The sequence below is a fragment of the Apodemus sylvaticus genome, chromosome 12, assembly GCF_947179515.1.
Source record: "Apodemus sylvaticus chromosome 12, mApoSyl1.1, whole genome shotgun sequence".
Classification (NCBI taxonomy): domain Eukaryota; kingdom Metazoa; phylum Chordata; class Mammalia; order Rodentia; family Muridae; genus Apodemus; species Apodemus sylvaticus.
In genome coordinates this window covers 37,720,782-37,739,887 of record NC_067483.1, presented here as the reverse complement: position 1 = coordinate 37,739,887, position 19,106 = coordinate 37,720,782, and the positions used below count along the sequence as shown (strand labels likewise).

Below are 19,106 nucleotides of genomic sequence, written 5' to 3'. Positions count from 1 at the left end.
GGATTTCTCCAATAGGGATGCAAGTTGAGCCCTTATCATAGATTCCTGAGAAGTCTCTCAGTTGGAAACTAAAGGCAAGCAAGGTAAAAGGATACATAACCAACCAACCAGCCAGCCGAGCAGATAGAAGCAGACTCAGGGACCCCTGCCTACAGGGTTCCCCTTTATTCTCATCACAGTGTGCTAGGTCAGCCCTTTGAGATCTTTCCAAGCACCCAGGGTTATAGGACAGGAGACAGATCTGTCAGCAGAGTCCCCTGGCCACTAACTGAGGCTGTAGCCAAGTCACTTCACCCCTCAGGCTCAGGTCCCTCACGCACACCTGTGGTGGTAAGTCAGCCTTTATTTTGCCCCCAGAAAGGTTCATCTCCATTTGTATGGGAATAAACCCTTCTTGCCATTTCCTCCTGGGCCTGAGAGGGAACTGGGTAGTAAGCTCCAGGGGTTTAAATTGTAAGGCTTTCTGCTAAGGAGAGACCCGGAGGAGGTCTGGATGCTGGCATGGTCCTTCCCTCCAGCACCACCTGTGCTTAACCAAGACAGCCTGTTCACTCAGAACGTGGGCAGGCCACCTTGTTTTCTCTGTGCCAGCCCCCCCTCCTCTACGTCTTTCTGTGTAAGATTAGATCATTTCTGTTGATTGAGCTGGAAGTCACCTGCTTCAGTGTGTGGAACATATAACACCTACCTCTCCGATACATTTAGAAGGCAAGTTTCTGAACCCTTGTTTCTTACTGACAGGCTGGGCTCTGGACTAATCTCTCCAGAACATGAGCTTAAAAAGAGAGACGCTAACAGGCCCAGCCTGGGAAGTTAAAATTCTTTCTCTCTTTTTAACTAGTCAGGTAACCCAGATCTGTATACAGTGTGACACTGGGTGCTTCCTATGTAGAAAATCCAGACTTGCCCTTACCTGGGGTCTGTTTCCTCTTCAGCATAGCTCAATATACCCTTATGAAAACCTAGAGACCTAAGCCTGACCGCACCAGGCCCACAGCTAAAGAAAGAAGTAGGTCCATAGTCCTCTAACCCTGCGTGGTGCACGGCTATGGAACCCAGAATTCTGGATGCTATTGCATCGAAAAAAAAAAAAGAAAAAAGAAAGAAAGAAGTGGGCCTCCAGGTAAGGGCAGTCAGGGTGGACTGCACACACTCCAGCAGGCACCGAAGTGTAAGTGTCCCAGCAACTGTACAGAGCCCAAGCTGCCCTGTGCTGGTGAGTGTGGGCATGCCAGCTGGGACTGGCTGGCACTGAAGTTCCTCTGCCCCTTCCTTCCTGTGCCGCTTTACCACCCTGGACATCTGGTCTGTGTCCTGCCAGCAGCTACCAGCAGAGCTGGAGCCTGGTCATAGGAACAGAGACGGAGTCTGAAGGTCTCAGGATGGGGCCCAACTTGCTTAGGAGCTACACTGACCCTTAAGATGTTTGACATATAGAATGGAAGAGAGCCGGGCGGTGGTGTCGCACGCCTTTAATCCTAGCCTTTGGGAGGCAGAGGCAAGTGGATTTCTGAGTTTGAGGCCAGCCTGGTCTACAGAGTGAGTTCCAGGACAGCCAGGGCTACACAGAGAAACCCTATCTTGAAAAACAAAACAAAACAAAACAAAACAAAACAAAACAAAAACAGAATGGAAGAGAAACTGACAACTTTATACAAACCTTACGAACCCAGACAGTTAATGTCCTCCAGGTTTCTGGGGTCCTAGAATTGTCTTTTACCTGCATTATTTCTTTTACAGTACTGGGGAACACTACAGTACTGGGGAGTAGTAGTCTACTACTACAATACTAGACAGGAACTCTATCAGAAAGTTACAACTGTGGCTCTAACAGTGAAACACACATAGAATTTACCATTTCAGCTATTACTAAATGTAATTCGGTTTCCGAGGCATAACATAGATACACTGCTGTTCAACTATCACTACCGCCATTTCTAGAACTTTGAGGGTGCTGAGGTTTGAACCTAAGGCCTTGTGTATGATAAGCAGGCACTTTGCTGCTAGATCTGAAGACTCAATCTCCAGAACTTTTGCATTTTCTCAAACTAAAATTCCTCACCTGTTTAATTACTCTAGGGACAGAGGATGAGAGGACTCTACTAGAGAGTGTTTGTGGGTCCATTCTATTCCACTTAGCATAGTGTTTTCAAGGTTTATTCAGGGAACAGCACTGCCAGAATTTTCTTCCTTTCTAAAGCTAAGACGTATTGCACTACATCTTATGTATATACCACATGTATGTATGTATGTATGTATGTAGATATGTATGTACCACATCTTCCATGTCCATTCTATCAGGGGACACTCGAGTTCTTGCTATGGTTGTATGTATGTTTTCAACTTTTTGACTGTATGCAACCATACACGCCTGGGAAGAGGGGCCCACAGTTGAGGAATTGCCCCCATCAGACTGGCCAGCAGACACGGCCATGGGGTGTTTTCTTGCTATTGGTTGTTGTCCACTGTGGGCAGGGCCATCTCTAGGCAGGCGGGCCTGGGCTGTAGAGAAAGGCTGAACACAAGCAAGCAGTGAGCAGTGTCCTCCGTGGTTCCTGCTTCCGCTCCTGCCTTGGGTGCCTGCTTTAGTTCCATGATCAAGCCAAAATCAACCCTCTCCTCCCAAGCTGTTTTGCTTAGTACCTTATCACAGTAATAAAAGGCGATCGAAGAGGGCTGTTCAATACTGGGTGCACTCCACCTCCCACAATGTGCATCTCATAGACAGTCAGATGGGAAGTGCATGCAGCGCTGCCGTGACTTCAGTGTCTCTCCCTAACTAGAAATAGATGCTCACAGTGACTCTGGGCATCTTCAAGTGCTTACTGAACATTTGTATATTCCTGAGGCAATGCCTAGCCAATCCTTTTCCATTTCTGACCAAGTTGTTTGTGTTTCTGTTGCGTTCTCTGAGTTCTCTATGTCTCTGTATTGGTAGTCACCCGCAGTGGACTCTTATTTTTTATTTATTTTGCAATAGGGTCTTATGCTGCCCAGTCTGTGGTTGTGCATACATGTATGTATAAGTACACATACAGGCGTATGGAGGGGGGTGTCAGGTGGATGGCAGATGTCCTTAGTTTCTGGCTGGCCACTGAGAGCTCCCAGGATTACCTGTCTCTGCAGGTGCTGCAATCATACACGTGCCAGTGAGCCTGGCTTTTACATGGGTGCTGGGGACCCGAACTCAGGTCCTCATGCCTGCACAGCAGATACTTTATGGATCAAGCCATCTCCCTAGCCCAGGCTGTTTTAACATGGGATATTAACATAGCTGTTATGCCAATAAGATCATACATTATGGCTTCCAACAGATTTTTATGGAAGAGAAGACCAGCAACCAAAGTGCTTAGGGCTTCTGAGAACCATAATGCAGCCTTGAAGGTTGAAGGAAGGAGAACTCTCATGCTGGGCCAGTCCCCCTGACCCAGCTTGCTTTTGGCTTTTAATTAGTTTTGTAACCATTTTGTCAGTAACTATTGTTGTTGTTGGCCAAGGACTACCGAGGTCTGTCAAATTTTCACCACACCAACAACAAGGGAGGGAGGCCCTTAAGGTGTGCGGTCCGTCACTGTACACATCAAATGTACAAACTGCACATCCTAGCCTCCATGAGACTGACTTCCTGGTGTCCGCAGAACTGAGAGCATGGCGTGGCATAATTGTGGCATAACATAAATAGTGTGACCCAGTGACAAAGGTCAGGTGCTCTGAGTCCCAGGTGCACTATGTCCCAAGTCAAGATATTTTGGAGGGTCAAGGATACCGTGCAGCCCTCAGAGCAGTGCCTGGGGCCAGCTCGGGCTCCCTAGGCCTCCTGTACAGAGCTATTGTCCTCTGATCCTGAACAAGCAGATGAGATACTCCTGCAGACTCAAAAAGAGGGGGGAGGGGACACTGGACTTTGGGACATGCTGGTTCTCTGGGGTCTTCACCAAGATGGCCATCACATGACTAGGGCTGCCTGGAAGCCACTCACTAACGGGCAATTGTTCTGAGCCTATTTGTGTCACAGTGCATGTATTTCTGCCTGCCTCCCTCAGGTGAGCTGTGGGCTCCCGGGGATAGGGGCTGCACTGGTCTGTGTTTCCCACAGTACCTAGAGCCATCCCAGGCTTTCCTGTGGCCTGACTGCTGTTGCCATTAACCATCTGCTCTGTGTTTTTGTCTCCGGGGACTTCAGTCTCGTTCCAGTTTCTCTGTCTCTTCCTTCCTTCCTTCCGATTTATTTATGACTGCGCTGTCACTTTCAAACACACCAGAAAAGGGCATCGGATCCCATCACAGATGGTTGTGAGCCACCATGTGGTTGCTGGGAATTGAACTCAGAACCTCTGGAAGAACAGTCAGTGCTCTTAATCGCTGAGCCATCTCTCCAGGCCCCCTCTGCCTCTTTCTTTATACTGTGTCTCCACAAGCCACTCTAGAGCCGCCAAGGTCCCCCACGGCTCTGCGATGAGTCCCTTCCCACTCTGCTGTAGGAGACCACTGGAGAACACGGCCGGGGAAGATCTAGTCTTTTTATTCTGTGAACTATGGGCATATCACAAATAGACAAGACGAACCCCCTTACTGCCACGGGTAGGACAGAGGAACCATCCAAGAACATGCCACTCTAGAACTAGGAGGGGACCCTACAGTGCACCTTACTGGAGATTCCTCTCTCATATCTGGTTGAGGCTGCCACAAAGGGACCTGTGACCTTTCCTGTGCTTGGACGCAGAGCCATACATTTCACACCCATTCTAGACTGAGGGATGCGTTCCCTCTCACAACCCAAGGTTCCCATTTGGGGCTGGTACATTAGTGCAAGCCCAACAGAACCCCTGAAAGTCAGGGCCAGGGGCCCTGGGCATGGCCCTCTGTTCAGTACGTGGCTGCAGCTCTCCCTGGGTTAGAGAAGGTTTCCACTCCGGGGCGGGAAAGTTGCTGCTGAGAGCTGTGCTAAGAGCGAGAAAGGAAACCAAGACCTACTTGAGCTCAGCGGAGGAAGGTCTTGCTGACACAAAGAGAGAGCAGGTTGGAATAGAGCAGAGCAGTGGAGGGGAGGGGCAGCTCTCTCTCCTCTGGAGCACAGCTGCTGACACAATTCTGATGGCCCTGGCTGTCCTCCAGGTCGTCAGCCCCACACCCAGTTCTCTGAAAGACCGGAGGAAGTGGTGATGAAAGCCCTATCTTCTGCACCCAATCTTAGCCCTGCACTGGGCCTTGGCGTCTCCTCGGTGTTACTTCACGGTTTGGCAGATGAGGAAACTAAGGCTCTGAGGGGGAAGTGACTTGCCATAGGTCACAGGTCACTTGACGGTGTCATATTCAGTCATATTCATCCCGATCAGCAAGCGACAAACAAGTAGACCAGCCCGAGTCTGCAGCACCATGCAGCCCACGCGCTCTTGGCAGGGAACTCTCAGGGTGCAGGGCAGAGAGGTGCTCCTGGACCTGGCAGCGGGGATCCCAGGGATGCTGGGAGTCTACTCCAGCTGCTTGCCCCTACCTGACACCTACTCCACAGGCGCTTCTCTGCTACCTCCTTGGAGTCAGCTACATGTTAGCTGAGCCCGGTGGTGGGTTCCAAGAACCTTAGGCATCCAACCAGAGTCCCCCCATCCAGGGATCTGAAGATACTGGGTGAATTAATGCATGCGAGCTAATCTTTAAACAACTCTAGGCAGCATGTGCTTAGGGAAGGCAGGCTGAAGCCTGGCAGGCTCTGAATGTTCCTTCGTGGGTCCCTGCGGTGTGGATTTAACATCTGCAAGCAGCTGCAGAGATCTGCGGAGATGTATGGTAACCTGAGGCTCTGCTGCAAGAGGACTCTGAGGCCCGGAGCCAGTGTGCCTAGCCATCTACTCCATCCCTGCCTCAGCCAACTCTGTTGCCTCCTGTCAGGGAGGGAGGAGAATAACCCCAGGGAAATGACCGAGCTTGGCCTGTAGTGTTCTCATTGTGAAGTTCCTGCAACCCGTTCCCTGGTGCTGTGAGGAAATGCACTGGAAACTGTAGGGCGATGTTAACGCTAAAGAGTTAGACTCACCTGGGAGGTGATTCAGGTGCACCGTGGAGGTGGGGAGGGAGGAGTGGGGGTTGGTATCTTGATTACCTTAACTGGGACTAGAAGGCCCATTACTGGGTGGCATCATTCCTCCATCAAGGATTCTGGAGGTCTACACCTTGAATCCTACACCCAGAAGGCAGAAGCAGGTGGACTTCTGTGAGTCTGAGATCAGCAGCAGCAGCAGCAGCAGCAGCAATGATATAGCAAGCCGAGCACTAGTAAGCGTTCATTCATTGCTCTGTTCCCGATTACAGATGCAATGCGCTCACAGCCCCTCAAGCTCCTGCAGCGACTGCACCTTTACAACAGACTGTAACCTGGAACTACAAGCCAGAAAAAAACCCTTTTTTCCTTAAGTCGCTTCTGTCATGGTGTTTTACCACAGGAGCAGGGGGAAAAAATACTACAATGCATAGGAAGTGTGACTTGGGAGAAAGAGACTGGGTAGAAGTGTACATGCCTTCCTTCATTTGAGAATTACAGTGTCACACAACAGACACACTGAGGGCCCAGAGGATGGGAGGGAGGCTGCTATGGCCTAAAAGTTCCCTAGGCACCACCTAGAGGAGATAGATGGAGCAACCCAGGGAAGAGAGTTGTGTGAATTCTAGGGAGGGAAATGGTGCAAGCCTCACCGTGGAGCAAACTGCTACCCATGGGTGCCCTGCGCAAAGCAAATCTCACTGCCCTCGAGTGCACTGCCCAAACAAATCTCATGTGCCACAGCTCCCCGTTCCGCAGCTGCCTGTGTTCCAAGGGTGGAGGGGAGGAGAGGTAGCAGACTGCGGCCTCGGGAGCCTGGTGTTTACACATGGACCTTCACAGAAAGAGTCTGCCCACTGCCTGTGCTGAGAGAGGAATGGATGCACTCTAAGGCCGCTTGGCTAATCTAGAATAAGTAAGGAAGGACGATGAGAAGTGAACCTGGTTTAGAGGGGCGGGGCTTGGTTTCCCTGGGAAACCTCTGGGTAGGTTTGGCTGCTCTCTTAGACACCTTTGAACCTACTGTCTTACTTTTATAGCAGTATTGAGTGACCAAAGATTTTGATCCCATTTACAGAAGGAACCAAGATTTGGAGGGTCTCTTGATTCTCTTAGGGTCACAAAATTAGAAGTGGGAGTCTATCGTCAAATACGTGCTGCCCATCCCCCAGGTATCTGAGCAGGAACGAGGCTCTGGGATACCATGATGGACGAGACAGGAATGGTTACTTCCCTCTCACAAAGACTACCTTTAAATCCAAGGCCCGCCACAGCTCCTTAGAGAGCTGAGACCTCCCCTCCCCTGCAGTCATGAGGGATCCGTGAAGGTTCCTGAGCAGGTGTTCATCGTCGTCGTCTTCATGCCCGGTGCTAATGGGAACAGAGAGACAGAAGTCATGCTGGCCTGGTCATGAGGAGCTTCTGTCCAGGAGGGAGGGAAGCCATCACTGCTAGCATCCTGGAGCGGATGGAAGTGGGACTGTAGATAAACTCTAGACGCGAGGGTGGACTTTCCATGAGCTCAGCTTCAGTCTGGCTGTGACTTTCTTTCTCCCACTGTAAGTGGGTGTGATGTTGGGAACTTTCTTCGTGTGTTTGCCGTGGATGTGTGTGAGCTGATAGGTGCTGGAAACCGTACACAGCAAGCAGTGAGCTGAAGGCTCCCTCTCGTCACCACCACCAGCACGCGGGGCTGAGGGGTTAGGGAAGCCTTGCCAGGAAAAGCGACTGCAGATGGGGAGACAGGAGTGAGACCATCAGAATCACAGGCAAGGAGAACACTCGGACATGTTTTAGAAACAGGAGAGTGACAGTTTTTTTTTTAAAGCAGAAGTGAGGTTTGTGTGACTTAGATCAAGACAAAGCAAGCACTGAGGGTGGGTACACTCTCCTCTGCTCCCTGCCTGCCTGTCACTCTTGAGAACTTTGCTGGAGAGTTCTTGATCTGCCAGGGACCCATTTGGGGACTAGAAGCTCAGGCCTCACTCCTGAGAGTGTCCTCATTAGAGTAGAATAACCAAAATGAAGACTCCTGTTTGCCACTGATTGCAATGTAGAACCAGCCAGTGTTGCCTTGATAGAATACAGCAAAATCTGGCATAGCATAAATCTGTCCTGTGCTGGGATTCTTAAAGGTATTTTGACTTGATTTGGTTTTTTGAGATAACGGTTTTGATAGTTCATTCTATAGATCAGGCTGGCCTTGAATTTGCAGTGATTCTCCTGCCTCTGCCTCCTAAGTGCTGGGCTTAGAGGTGCTTGCCACCACTGACAACCCATTAAGGGCATTTTAATAGATTTTAGGGAATCGCTCTGGGGAGAGCCTCTGTGCTCTTATGACTGGCATACCACCTGCCACGTGGTTGTCATGCCTCCACTTTATAACTGCCTTACTGCAATAACTTCAAGAGCTTTCAGTGCTCACAGCCTTTTGTGGCTTAGGGCATGAGACAAACCAGCTTTTCAGCAGCACCGGGGATGAGCCAGGCATGCGGAGAACAGCGCCACCACTGCCACTGCGGGGATTTAGTCAGAGAGAATCAGTTCCATGTCACATGGCCTGAGACGGGTTAACTCTGAGAGACACCTGACAAGTTAACACCTAGATTTACTAAATTATAAGCGTTCCCCATTCTGTCTGGACATTGGGGTGCCCCCAAGACACAAGTGCTATCTTCCTGGCTTCTTGCTTTGTAGAGAGACAAGTCCTTCACTGTGAGGGCTCGAGAATGTGTCAGATGAACAGAAACCAGAGTCCGCCTTGTCCTCGGAAAGATTACTGAGTTGTTGGCTTGTCCACACAGTGGACTCTGCCTTTTAGGTAAAATGTGGGGACAGCTTTTATCTGTTGGCCCCAAAATAGTAGTTCTGTAGCTGGATGGAATTTTTGTGAGGGTTTCTCAATTTCTAAACTCTGCAACGTGTCGGAATCATCTGATAGATTTCAAAAATCTCTGTTCCCAGGCTGCATCCCAGATCAATGAAGTTGGCACTCTCTAAGGAGAAAGTTCAGGAAACCACATTTTTAGAAAAGCCCCAGCAGGTGACGCCAATGTGCTTGGACGTTTAAGAGTCCATAATCTAGATTCTACGGAGCTTCCCAGGTGGTGGATCTTGAGCTCTTGGGCAGGGCTCACTGGTTGGCCTGCTTTGGGAAGTGATTCATTCCTCTGTAGGTTAGATCTTGCCTGGCAGGTTCAGTGTGGGCAGCAGCCAGACTGAACTGGGCGCTGACATTTGGCGCTGACATGCTATGGGAGCGAGGTTCACCGTGTTGGCCACACACCGGCTGCTGACGCTCCTGGGTAGATGGTGCTCATCCACCCACCTGAAGGCCAGATCTTTCAGTGCCGAGGTCAGGGATGCCATCTTCTGCCTCTGTCTGGAAGGTACCCATGGCTACTTGCATCATGTCCCAGGCTTGTGGAAAGGGAACAGAATAGGTCGGTTGATGTAATAAATAAAAAAAAGTGCAACAGGAAGAAGAAACCTAAAGCCGAGGCAGCTGTGACTCACTGTGGTCCCAAGTAGGCGTGGAAACAGGCCTTCAGCAGCCACAACACAGCTGCTTTTTCAACAAGGAAATGGCTGGAACTGAAAACAGGGATCTTCCAGGGACTTCTAGAGCTTCCCATCACTTAGTTCTTCTTTTGTAGCTGAATATGAGAATGCCCCAGGAGTGACAGTGAGCCTGCCTCAGAGATGAGTGGAGATAAGACAGTGGACACCCATTCTGACTTGAAATGGACGGAAAGCAAGGCAGGGCCATAGCCAGACACATCTGGTCCAAAGAGATGGATCCAGCTTGTGGAGACTGGAAATGGAGAGTCCCAGAAGTGAAGACAAATGAGAGGAATCCGTCTGAAAGCCCCCAGATTAATGAGTCCACACTAAATGTAGACAGCCTGTGAGGCTCACATGGCTTTACGCACTTCAAGCAAACAGGAGATGTCCCAACAACGATTTTCTCTTGGGCATTCTTCAAGATCCAAGTAAGAGGACATGCTGGTAGGCCCCTACATCCTGACAGCTGCCCTCACTCCAGATGTTAGGAGTCCCTCCTTGCCAGCTTCACACATAATGCAAGACCCACTGGGATGCCTAGAGCTGGACACACTGACCCGGCCAGCTTGGACGAATGTTCCACAGGCTGGGTCTTGCTTTACCAGCTGTTCATCCCATGCCTGCAGTGTTAAAATTCAGTGACCATCACTGGCGATGTGGGTGCTATTCCTACAGCAGAGGGGCTGCCCTAGGGTGGCCACACGGTCAGTTAAGAACTAGGCTCCATGCTTGGATGGACTCCATTCTTATTCCTACTTGGCTACTCACTAGCAGTGGGGTGTCAGCGTATTTATTGTCTGTTTGTTATCTTACAATAGAAATAACATAGGTAGTGTGTCAGAGAAGGTATCTGAAACAGCGGCACAGTAATTACCATCAGGAGCTGTGGGTGAGAAGCACACAGGAGCAGACCATGGCAGGAGCATCAGGTGAAGAGGATGCTGGGGGAGGACGTGCTGGCACGCTGTGCGTGTGAAGTCCTGCAAAGCGGCATGTTGAAGGGGAAGGTCAGGCGTGAGCTCTGTTGGCGAGTGCCCCGCTGTGCTTCACTTGGTGGTGGTGACAGTGTGATGTGGGAACTTGTAAAATTCCCCAAGTCAAACCCACAAGCAGGTGTCAGATGATGTCAGGTCATCCCCTCTCTGGGCATCTTCTGTCTGATGTGCCAGAGATGATTCCTGACTGCCGGAGTCTGCTGGGTTTCTAAGATCAGGATAATTCTGGGAGAGTTTTCACCAACCAGCTTCTCCAAGCCACTCATGGCAGCATGAAGACAAACTGGGAAGTGACCCTGAGCATGATGGAACCCCAGAGAACAGACTGTGAAAAAGACCTGTGTAGATCCCAGAATCCACCAGCACCATACTGCAAGGGATCCTGACATCCACACTAAGTTCATTCTTCTATTTTCCTGATGGGCCGCAGAAGAAAGCAGGGAACTCTCTAAGAACAAATCATGGTGATGCAGGGAGAACATAGCAGGGCAGGCGTGGGATTTCTGGTTGTTCTGCACGTGCAGATGAGGGTATTGGGCAGTGGTAAATGCCTGGGTCCCAATGTCCTCACCTGGAGAATCAGTAATCGGGAAGTTTGGGTCTGTGAGATGTGGAAACAGCTGAATCCTTAGTGTATAGAGGAGGTGCCCAGCAAACGCTGACTGTCCCTAACAGTTCATCCAGTTGACAAATTGTCACTTGTTATGAGCAAAGCTGACTGCCAGTGACGTGAGCTGACTGGCAGGCGTGTGCCCTTTTCCCCTGGCTATCAGCTTTTAGTATGCACTTACACCTTTGCAGCCTATCATCACTTCTTGGAGATGGACAGACCCTGGCCCACTCACCAACCTCATGGCCAGTGCCTAGGTGTGGGGCACTTGGACACTGGCCTCTCAGCCAGTCTGGGGTAAGGAAGCCTGAGGCTGAGAGAGATTTGAGTGGCTGGCCTCTTACTGCTCATGCCAGTATGTCCTTATGTCTTAGCCCGAGGGCCATTTTGGAGGTATACTTACTGCCCTGTTATCCTGAGAGCCACTATACACATTGTCCCTTGTCTGTTCCAGAATGTCTGTAAGGCAGTGGAGGAGACACAGCACCCACCCACGATACAGGACATCAGGCAGAAGATTGACAGCTATAACAGCAGGGAGAAGCACTGCCTGGGCATGAAGTTGGTAAGCAGGGCCTGTGATCCCTACCCAACATCCATTGTCCCCTTGCAGCTCACGCTCCTTTGTCCAGGCCCAGCTTTCTGTGACCTCAGGGACCCAGAGAAATGGAATGGGCTTTAGAATAGACTCCAGATACAACCTCTGTTCCATTCACGCTCTGGCTCTTTGGAAAGATCTCGGGGGAATTAAATGACAGTGACAGGAGGGCTTGGGTGATCCTGAGGAAGACCTTGACCTGGGAATCTGCAACTGCTGTTCCTGCCTGTCAAGTTTACAGTGCTCAGACTGGTAAAAGCCCCTGACCTGACGGGTTCAGGGTCTTTAAGGGGTAGTACTAAGGAGAGCCCTGCCCCCTGCTGGTGACTGGCAGCAACTGGCTCTCTGGGGCTTCCAAGTGACTCAGGAGCCTCAGAAAATGGAATCAGTCAGGCCAGAGTTGGGCTGGATCTCTGAGGACCTTGATGCTGCACCTCCCAAGTTCAGAGGTAGAGAGGAGGCTGCAGGCTCTGTCTTTAGAGTGAGACCCAACAAAGGCCATTGGCACCTGTCTGGTAAAGGGTTGGGGTGGCTGGGCTAAACTTCCTGTGAGGGAAGCCCGACCCCACCAATCCTCTCTAGTAACTGGCCAGACCTCCTGGCCCATGAGGAGAGTGAATTACCTACCTCCAGCACCTCTAGATGGGAGACTCAGGAAGGCACTCGGGCACGCTGGCTGGAGTGGACTGCCAGGTCTTCTGTAGTTCACAACCCAGAGTGAACTGGGCAGACAGAATCAGGCAAGACGTGCCTCCCACTTACAGAGTGAAGATGGCACCTACACGGGTTTCATCAAAGTGCATTTGAAACTCCGGCGGCCAGTGACGGTGCCTGCCGGGATCCGGCCCCAGTCCATCTATGATGCCATTAAGGAAGTGAACCCGGCAGCCACCACGGACAAGCGGACATCCTTCTACCTGCCACTTGACGCCATCAAGCAGCTACATATCAGCAGCACCACCACTGTCAGTGAGGTCATCCAGGGGCTGCTCAAGAAGTTCATGGTTGTGGACAACCCACAGAAGTTTGCACTTTTTAAGCGGATACACAAGGATGGACAAGGTACGAGGGCTTCCGGCCTTTCCTCAGTCTGCTGATGTGCACAGGCACTTAAGCTGCACTGTCGGTCCTGGGCGGGAAGTGTGGGCTTCCGGGCAGCAGGCCTATAGCCGTGTATGTGGTGTGAGGATTCATGGACTCTGGGCAGGCCCAGGCAGCTCATGCCTACTGTGCCCAGCCCCATGCACATTCAGGAAAGACGCGCCCTGGGCTCGTCTCCTAATCTCTATAATGGGAAGGAGTCCGGCCACTGTTCCTCTTCCTTTGGAAGATGGAAAACATGGCTAAACTCTGTCGTATGGGAACGGAGGCCGAGCCTCTCCAATGGCAGGAACGGATGGAAGGCTCTGAGCTGCCACTGCCTTGTCAGGTTAGAAGAACCATGACTATTTCAGTTCCCTGGCACCGTGCATTCCCGAGCCCAGGCCCCACCCCACCCTCATGCGCCATGAGCGCCCACCCTTCCTTCTGTTTGCAGTGCTCTTCCAGAAGCTCTCCATTGCCGACTGCCCTCTCTACCTTCGTCTGCTCGCTGGGCCTGACACCGACGTTCTCAGCTTTGTGCTAAAGGAGAATGAAACTGGAGAGGTGGAGGTATGTCTAGACCCTTTGCAAAAACCAGTCCTGGCCGGCTGGGTGAAGGCAGATGGGTGCTGCAGAGTGTGGGTGGGGCTGTAGCCTGCCAGAGGCTCAGTGCTTAACCCAGGATCATCAATGGGCGATCACAGGGGAGCAAGTTACAGCCTGCATACAGCAAAGCCCGTGGAAAGGATTTCATCTGCTTTGTGGAAACAGGGCTAGTGTGGGGGTGGGGGTCACACACAGAGACTGGGTCCAAGCCCCACCTAGTTTTGCCCTACAGCCCAGCAAGCCCCACCCTCATCCCTACTAGACAGTTTTGAACCATTTTTCTCTCCTAAAATGACTTTTCTCCAAAAGGATCTAACCAGTGTCAGATTCCTGGCAAAAATAGCATCAGATCAGGCAGAAATCCTCCAAGCCAGAATACTGGGGATGTGGTCTTCAGGGAGTGACAGGAGGAGGTGGGGCAGCTCAGAGCGGGACTGTTCTTGTTGTTTGGAGGTGGGGGGTTATCAATGGAGTCTTGGAGGATCAGGGCAGATACACTCATTTCAACCTGGACAACCTACCGTGGTCTTGAGTCTACAGAAGCACATGTTAGGGAAAGGGTCCCGCTGCAGGCCTGTGTGCTCTGCGGGCCGCAGGCCTGTGCACTCTACAGGTTACAGGCCTGGGGTTGGGAGATCTGGAGCAGTGGTCGTCTGTCCTCTGCGTATGCTGGCCCCATGACTGCTTTCCCCACCCTCTCTGTGGGCCACAGGTGTCTTATTATCCTCTAGTGTGGGGATTAAACCAGGCACACCGTAAAATACTCCCTTGTACCCAAGAAGCTTGGAGTCTCAGTCCCTTCACCCACGTGGAGGCATCAGCCTGACCAGCTAGAGCCAGCTGAGAAGTGTCCAGGGTATGCTCGGGATACTGGTTCATGAGAAGGTGGGCGGCAGGGTGGAGTCTGAAACCTGATGTCACACAGCTGAGGAGAGGTGTCCTCCACCTGCCTCTGGAGAGCACATCCAACACAAGTGAGGACAGACCTCAGGTGCTGCTGGCTCCTTCTATAAAAACAGGGCGTACAGGCTGGGAACTCTACGAGGTGGCAGGACGTGACCATTTGTGGCTGATGTGACCGTCGTGTACCGTACACAAATGACATTCATGGCCTCTCTGGTTGACAAGCATGCATGGCTGGCTCACTGTGCAGCAGCAGGGCCCTTGTCGTGTCAACTTGTAACCATTTCCCCTTGTCTCCTCCTCCCCGCCTCACAGTGGGATGCCTTTTCCATTCCTGAACTCCAGAACTTCTTAACTATCCTGGAAAAAGAGGAGCAGGACAAGCTCCACCAGCTGCAGAAGAAGTACAACAAATTCCGTCAGAAACTGGAGGAGGCGCTACGGGAGTCCCAGGGGAAGCCTGGGTAGCCAGCCAACTTCCTGTCCTCTCCGTGCCCTCCAATTTATTTTACTGTTAATTATTTTGGAACTTACAGTTATTGTCAAGACACCTCTGGTGGGTCCATCTGTGCCTGCCCAGCAGTTAATAGATGTGGCAGTCTCATCCACAGGTGTCAATGCAGGGTTCGATTCCTGCTGACCCACCACACCATGGCTCTGGAGAGCTCCGCCTGGGAACAGAACTTGCGTGGAATGACCAGTATTTCCCCTGCTCAGTCTGCTGGCTTCTCAGAAACCAAATAGTTGCCTCTCTGGTCACCAAACTCCAATCAACCACCAGCCGGCAAAAGGAGAGAAAGGTTTCAGAGCCTGTGTTCTTTCTCTGGATTCAATTCTTCAGGTTTTTTCCCCCCCACTATAGTATAATTTAAGGGTCCAGTGTGGCATAAAGCAAGAAAATGCTCACGAAAGGACTGTCCTTTCCCCAAGGTGCCTCTTCTTCGCTAGTACTAGACACTCAGGGTCAGCCTGAGATCTCCAGAAGCTACAGCCTGACCAGGCCTTCTCTTACCCAGCAGGCTGTGTGCATGCAAACCCAAAGACATAAGCACATTTGTGTGTTATTTCAGTCATGTCTCTGTCTAATGTTTGCTATATTAAAATTTTAGTTTAATGTTGTCATCCTTATGGGTTTCTACCAAAGAGAAACCAGCCACGTATCAATTTTAGTTTCCTGCTGAGTTGCCAGAAAGTATTCCAGAGAAGCACATCCAAGCTGTCTGTGGCCTGCGCCTGTGTGGGGGCCTGGGCGGCTCTCCTTGGCCTTCAGCTCCACCTCCACCTCGGGCTTTAGGATCTCCAGCTGGCTGTCGCCTGAGTAGTAGCTTTGATTCCGGTGGTATGGTTCTCCAACTTGGAGTTCTTTCTGGTGGGAAGCACAATCTGCTCACAGCGCAACACTGAGCCAACCGGTGGGCCTGACTTCCCTGGTGACTTCAGTGCCTTTTTGTTGGCAGAGAAAAGAGCGGGGCACTTTGCTTGATGCTCTCCTGCCGGCTTGCCCGGGGCAGGAAGCGGACAATGGTGCTACAGAGCCCAGGACAGAGCCTCAGAGCACAGGCTGACAGACGATCACATGCCTCTTTGCCGAAGAGCTTCCTGAGCAGGCTTTGGCGATGCGAGTTATTAGACTGCACTGACAGCATCATATTATGACTCCAAGTCTTGACTAGTTCAAACTTAAAACAGCCAGAGTAGCAGGACTGCAAAGACACTCCATACAGAGGAAAAAACAAAACAAAACTTGTCCCTTTAAGAGGGCCTGTGTTAGAGCCGTGCTCCAATCGAGCCTCCAGAGGAGACCACTTTCATGCTGTGCTTGCCTTTTCACGTCCTTTCCTGGGGTGGTTTCAAGCCCAAGCTTCTCCGTGTAGCCTAAAAGTTCCCTCCCAGCCCAGACTAAGGGCACACTGCTCCTGAAGAATGCCAAATCCTTGTCATTCAAATTGTGCATCATTTTCAGAGCTGCAAAGGCACCATGAGCCGCCTTAGGCTCAGCCTTACAGCTCCCCCTAGAAGCCCCTTCCTGCTGTGTATTACAGGGGCATATGGAGTCATTCCTTCATCCTGCATGTCTGCAGCATTAGGAGAAGGCATGGCTCCTGCTGCAAACACTGTGAATGCTGCTGAGAACCTCCCTCCACGGATGGCTTTTTATTTTTAACAAGAAAAATCTGTGTGTATGTGTGTGTATATACACACATACACATACATATATGTATATACACATAGAGGCATATAGCTATATATAAAGAAAAAGTGTTTATTCAGAAGATGCTAAGATTCAGACTTAAGCACAGTTAGACCCAGGACCCCGACTGCGGCTGAGCCTCTGGAAAGCGTGGACTCCTTCAGTCTCAGGGGGTCTGACTGCTGGCAGTGCCTTCTATGGTTGTATTCCTGCTCTGTGGGTGTTCTTTTGAGGATATTTTCTTTCTAAATGTCTTTCTTATATATGTTTTTTAATGAGTAATAAAAGCTTACCTTAAAAACAATTCACAATGGAATCGTCCTTGTTAAACGTCACCATCTTAAGGAGAGTGGGCTGGAGAGAGGAGGACTGGGCAACCGCAGGCACACTGCTTGGCAGAGCTACGTTTTCTTCTACATTGAGCTAGGGAATAAAGGCTACCTACCATTCAAATGCTTTTGAGAAAACTGTCCAAACCCTCTTCTCCATCTCTCCAGTGCTGGAGAAGGGAGAGAACTTACAGCATACCACATGCTAGTGTTAGAAAGACCAGGGGCTTTCTGGACACAGAGGCAAGCAGCACTTCTCTTCTGGAGTTAATTACAATGATGACGTGAATGTGTCATTGACGATTTCAACTGCAGAGAGGGCTGAACTGGTCCCAAAGCAGCCTGCATTTTGGCCCCTCTGATTTCCAGCAAAGAAGTCTCTTTAAATTCAAGAAATAGCCACATAAAGTTAACTAGGAAAATCACCACCTACCTTCCCGTGCTGCCCAGGTATCACAATGCACGTGCTGCAGGCTACAGGTGCTCTTCAAAGCTTATGCAGTTCTGCTCCTCTCCACCACGCACCCTTAAAATTAGCCAGTCACAGGGCGGATGAGGGAGCTCGGTGGGTAAAAAGTGCTTCCTGCCAAGCCTGTAGGTCTGAGTTAGATCTCCTGGGGCCCATACAAGGTTGCTGCTGACTTCCTCATGTATACAAGTGTGTGTGTGTGCGCGTGCGCGCGCGCACATGCGCATCCCTCGCTGTTCTGAAACTCACTATGTAGACCAAGCTGCCCTCAAATCAGAGATCTACCTGCCTCTGCCTCCTATGTGCTGGAATTAAAAGTATCTACCATTATAAAGGTATCATCTGGCTTATACCTCAATGTTTTAAAGAATTAGCCAACATCCAGCCTCCGCCTAGCCTGGCCCTGCACGCGCTGTACTAGGGTCCAGCCGGGTGGTTTGCCTGCCGACTCCACGCATCCTACCCAATCCCCAAATCTACCTGGTCCCATGCCCAGTGTATCAGCCTAGCTTGGTCACCCCTGGCACCCAGCCTCCACCCACCAGGCTTTGGCCCATCTGCCCAGACTTAGAGCCTATCATCTGACTCCATTCTCTTGCAAAAAACTGATGCCAGTAGATTAAAGACCTAAATGTGAAACCTGAAACTGCTGGAAGAAACATACATAGGTCAGTTCCTGCAGATACAGGTACAGAGAAAGGACTTCCTGAATAGGACTCCATATACCCAGAATCTAAGGCCACCAGCTAAGGAAACAATCAAGTGACAAGGAAGACGACAGAATCTTTGCCAGCTACACATCAGACAGAGGATTAAAATTCGAAATATAGAACTCAAAAACCAAAAAGTTAAAAAAAGCAAACAACCCATTTTTTTAAAAATGGGCTAAGGAACTAACAAGAGGATTCTCAAAAAAGAAAACAAAAATGGCTAATGAGGATACATAAGAGAATTCCTTCTAGTCTGACTCTGCTCCACCCTCTTACACATCTCCACACTATTCACAGTGGGGATAGGAAGATGATTCAGTGCTAATGTATCACTATTCCTGGAAGAAACAGGCCAGCACAGGCCAGGACAGACACGGGCGCAGCAGAGGGCCATCGAAGCCCAGTGGAGAGCAAATGTCCTTCACGGGTGTAGCATCTTCTGCAGGGAGTCGGCAGCACAGCTCTAGACAAGGACACTTGTCAGACTGCTCCAGAGGCAGATACGCTGTGCAAAGGCTGTGGCAGGGTCCCGCTAGAGTGACCATCTAGAAGGTACTTCCAGGTTTCATATGTGCATGTCCATGTAGACAGAATCAGTGCGACTAAGAAGTTTACTTCCCAGTGAAAGGGACTGTTCTTGAGTTCACAGCAAGAACACTTCTTTATGTTTCTTTTCTTTTTTTTTCTTTCTTTCCTTCCTTCCTTCCTTCCTTCCTTCCTTCCTTCCTTCCTTCCTTCCTTCCTTCCTTCCTTCGTTCCTTCCTTCGTTCCTTCCTTCGTTCCTTCCTTCCTTCTTTCCAGGTCTCAAATGGGTTATTTGGTGGACATTAGATGAGCAAGCCTCTTTTATCTCAGTGTTTAAAAAGATGAGAAATACAAAAGGTAATTCTTTCTTAATGGTAAAATCCACAAGCTTATTACTGTCTCCACTGAGAGCTAGACAGAGAAACGACCTGCACAGAGCACGGTGGAATGAGGGATGGTTGCAGGTACTTCTGGCATCCACTAACT

At 50.4% G+C, this 19,106-nt stretch overlaps 1 protein-coding gene across 3 annotated transcripts in view; it reads left to right on the top strand.

Annotated features, from left to right (window-relative positions):
* Positions 1–16,140, top strand: part of Rassf5 (Ras association domain family member 5) — a 66,798-nt gene extending 50,658 nt beyond the window's left edge. For 2 of the 3 annotated variants that reach the window (XM_052200082.1, XM_052200083.1), the window contains 4 exons: positions 11,661–11,771; positions 12,569–12,866; positions 13,342–13,457; positions 14,712–16,140. In XM_052200082.1, the coding sequence (XP_052056042.1) occupies positions 11,661–11,771; positions 12,569–12,866; positions 13,342–13,457; positions 14,712–14,864 (678 nt within the window). In that variant the 3' untranslated portion in view covers positions 14,865–16,140. Of the gene's footprint in view, positions 1–11,660; positions 11,772–12,568; positions 12,867–13,341; positions 13,458–14,711 lie in introns of those variants that run through there. The other variant, XM_052200084.1, reaches the window with a different exon arrangement.
* The last annotated feature ends 2,966 nt before the right edge of the window (positions 16,141–19,106 follow it).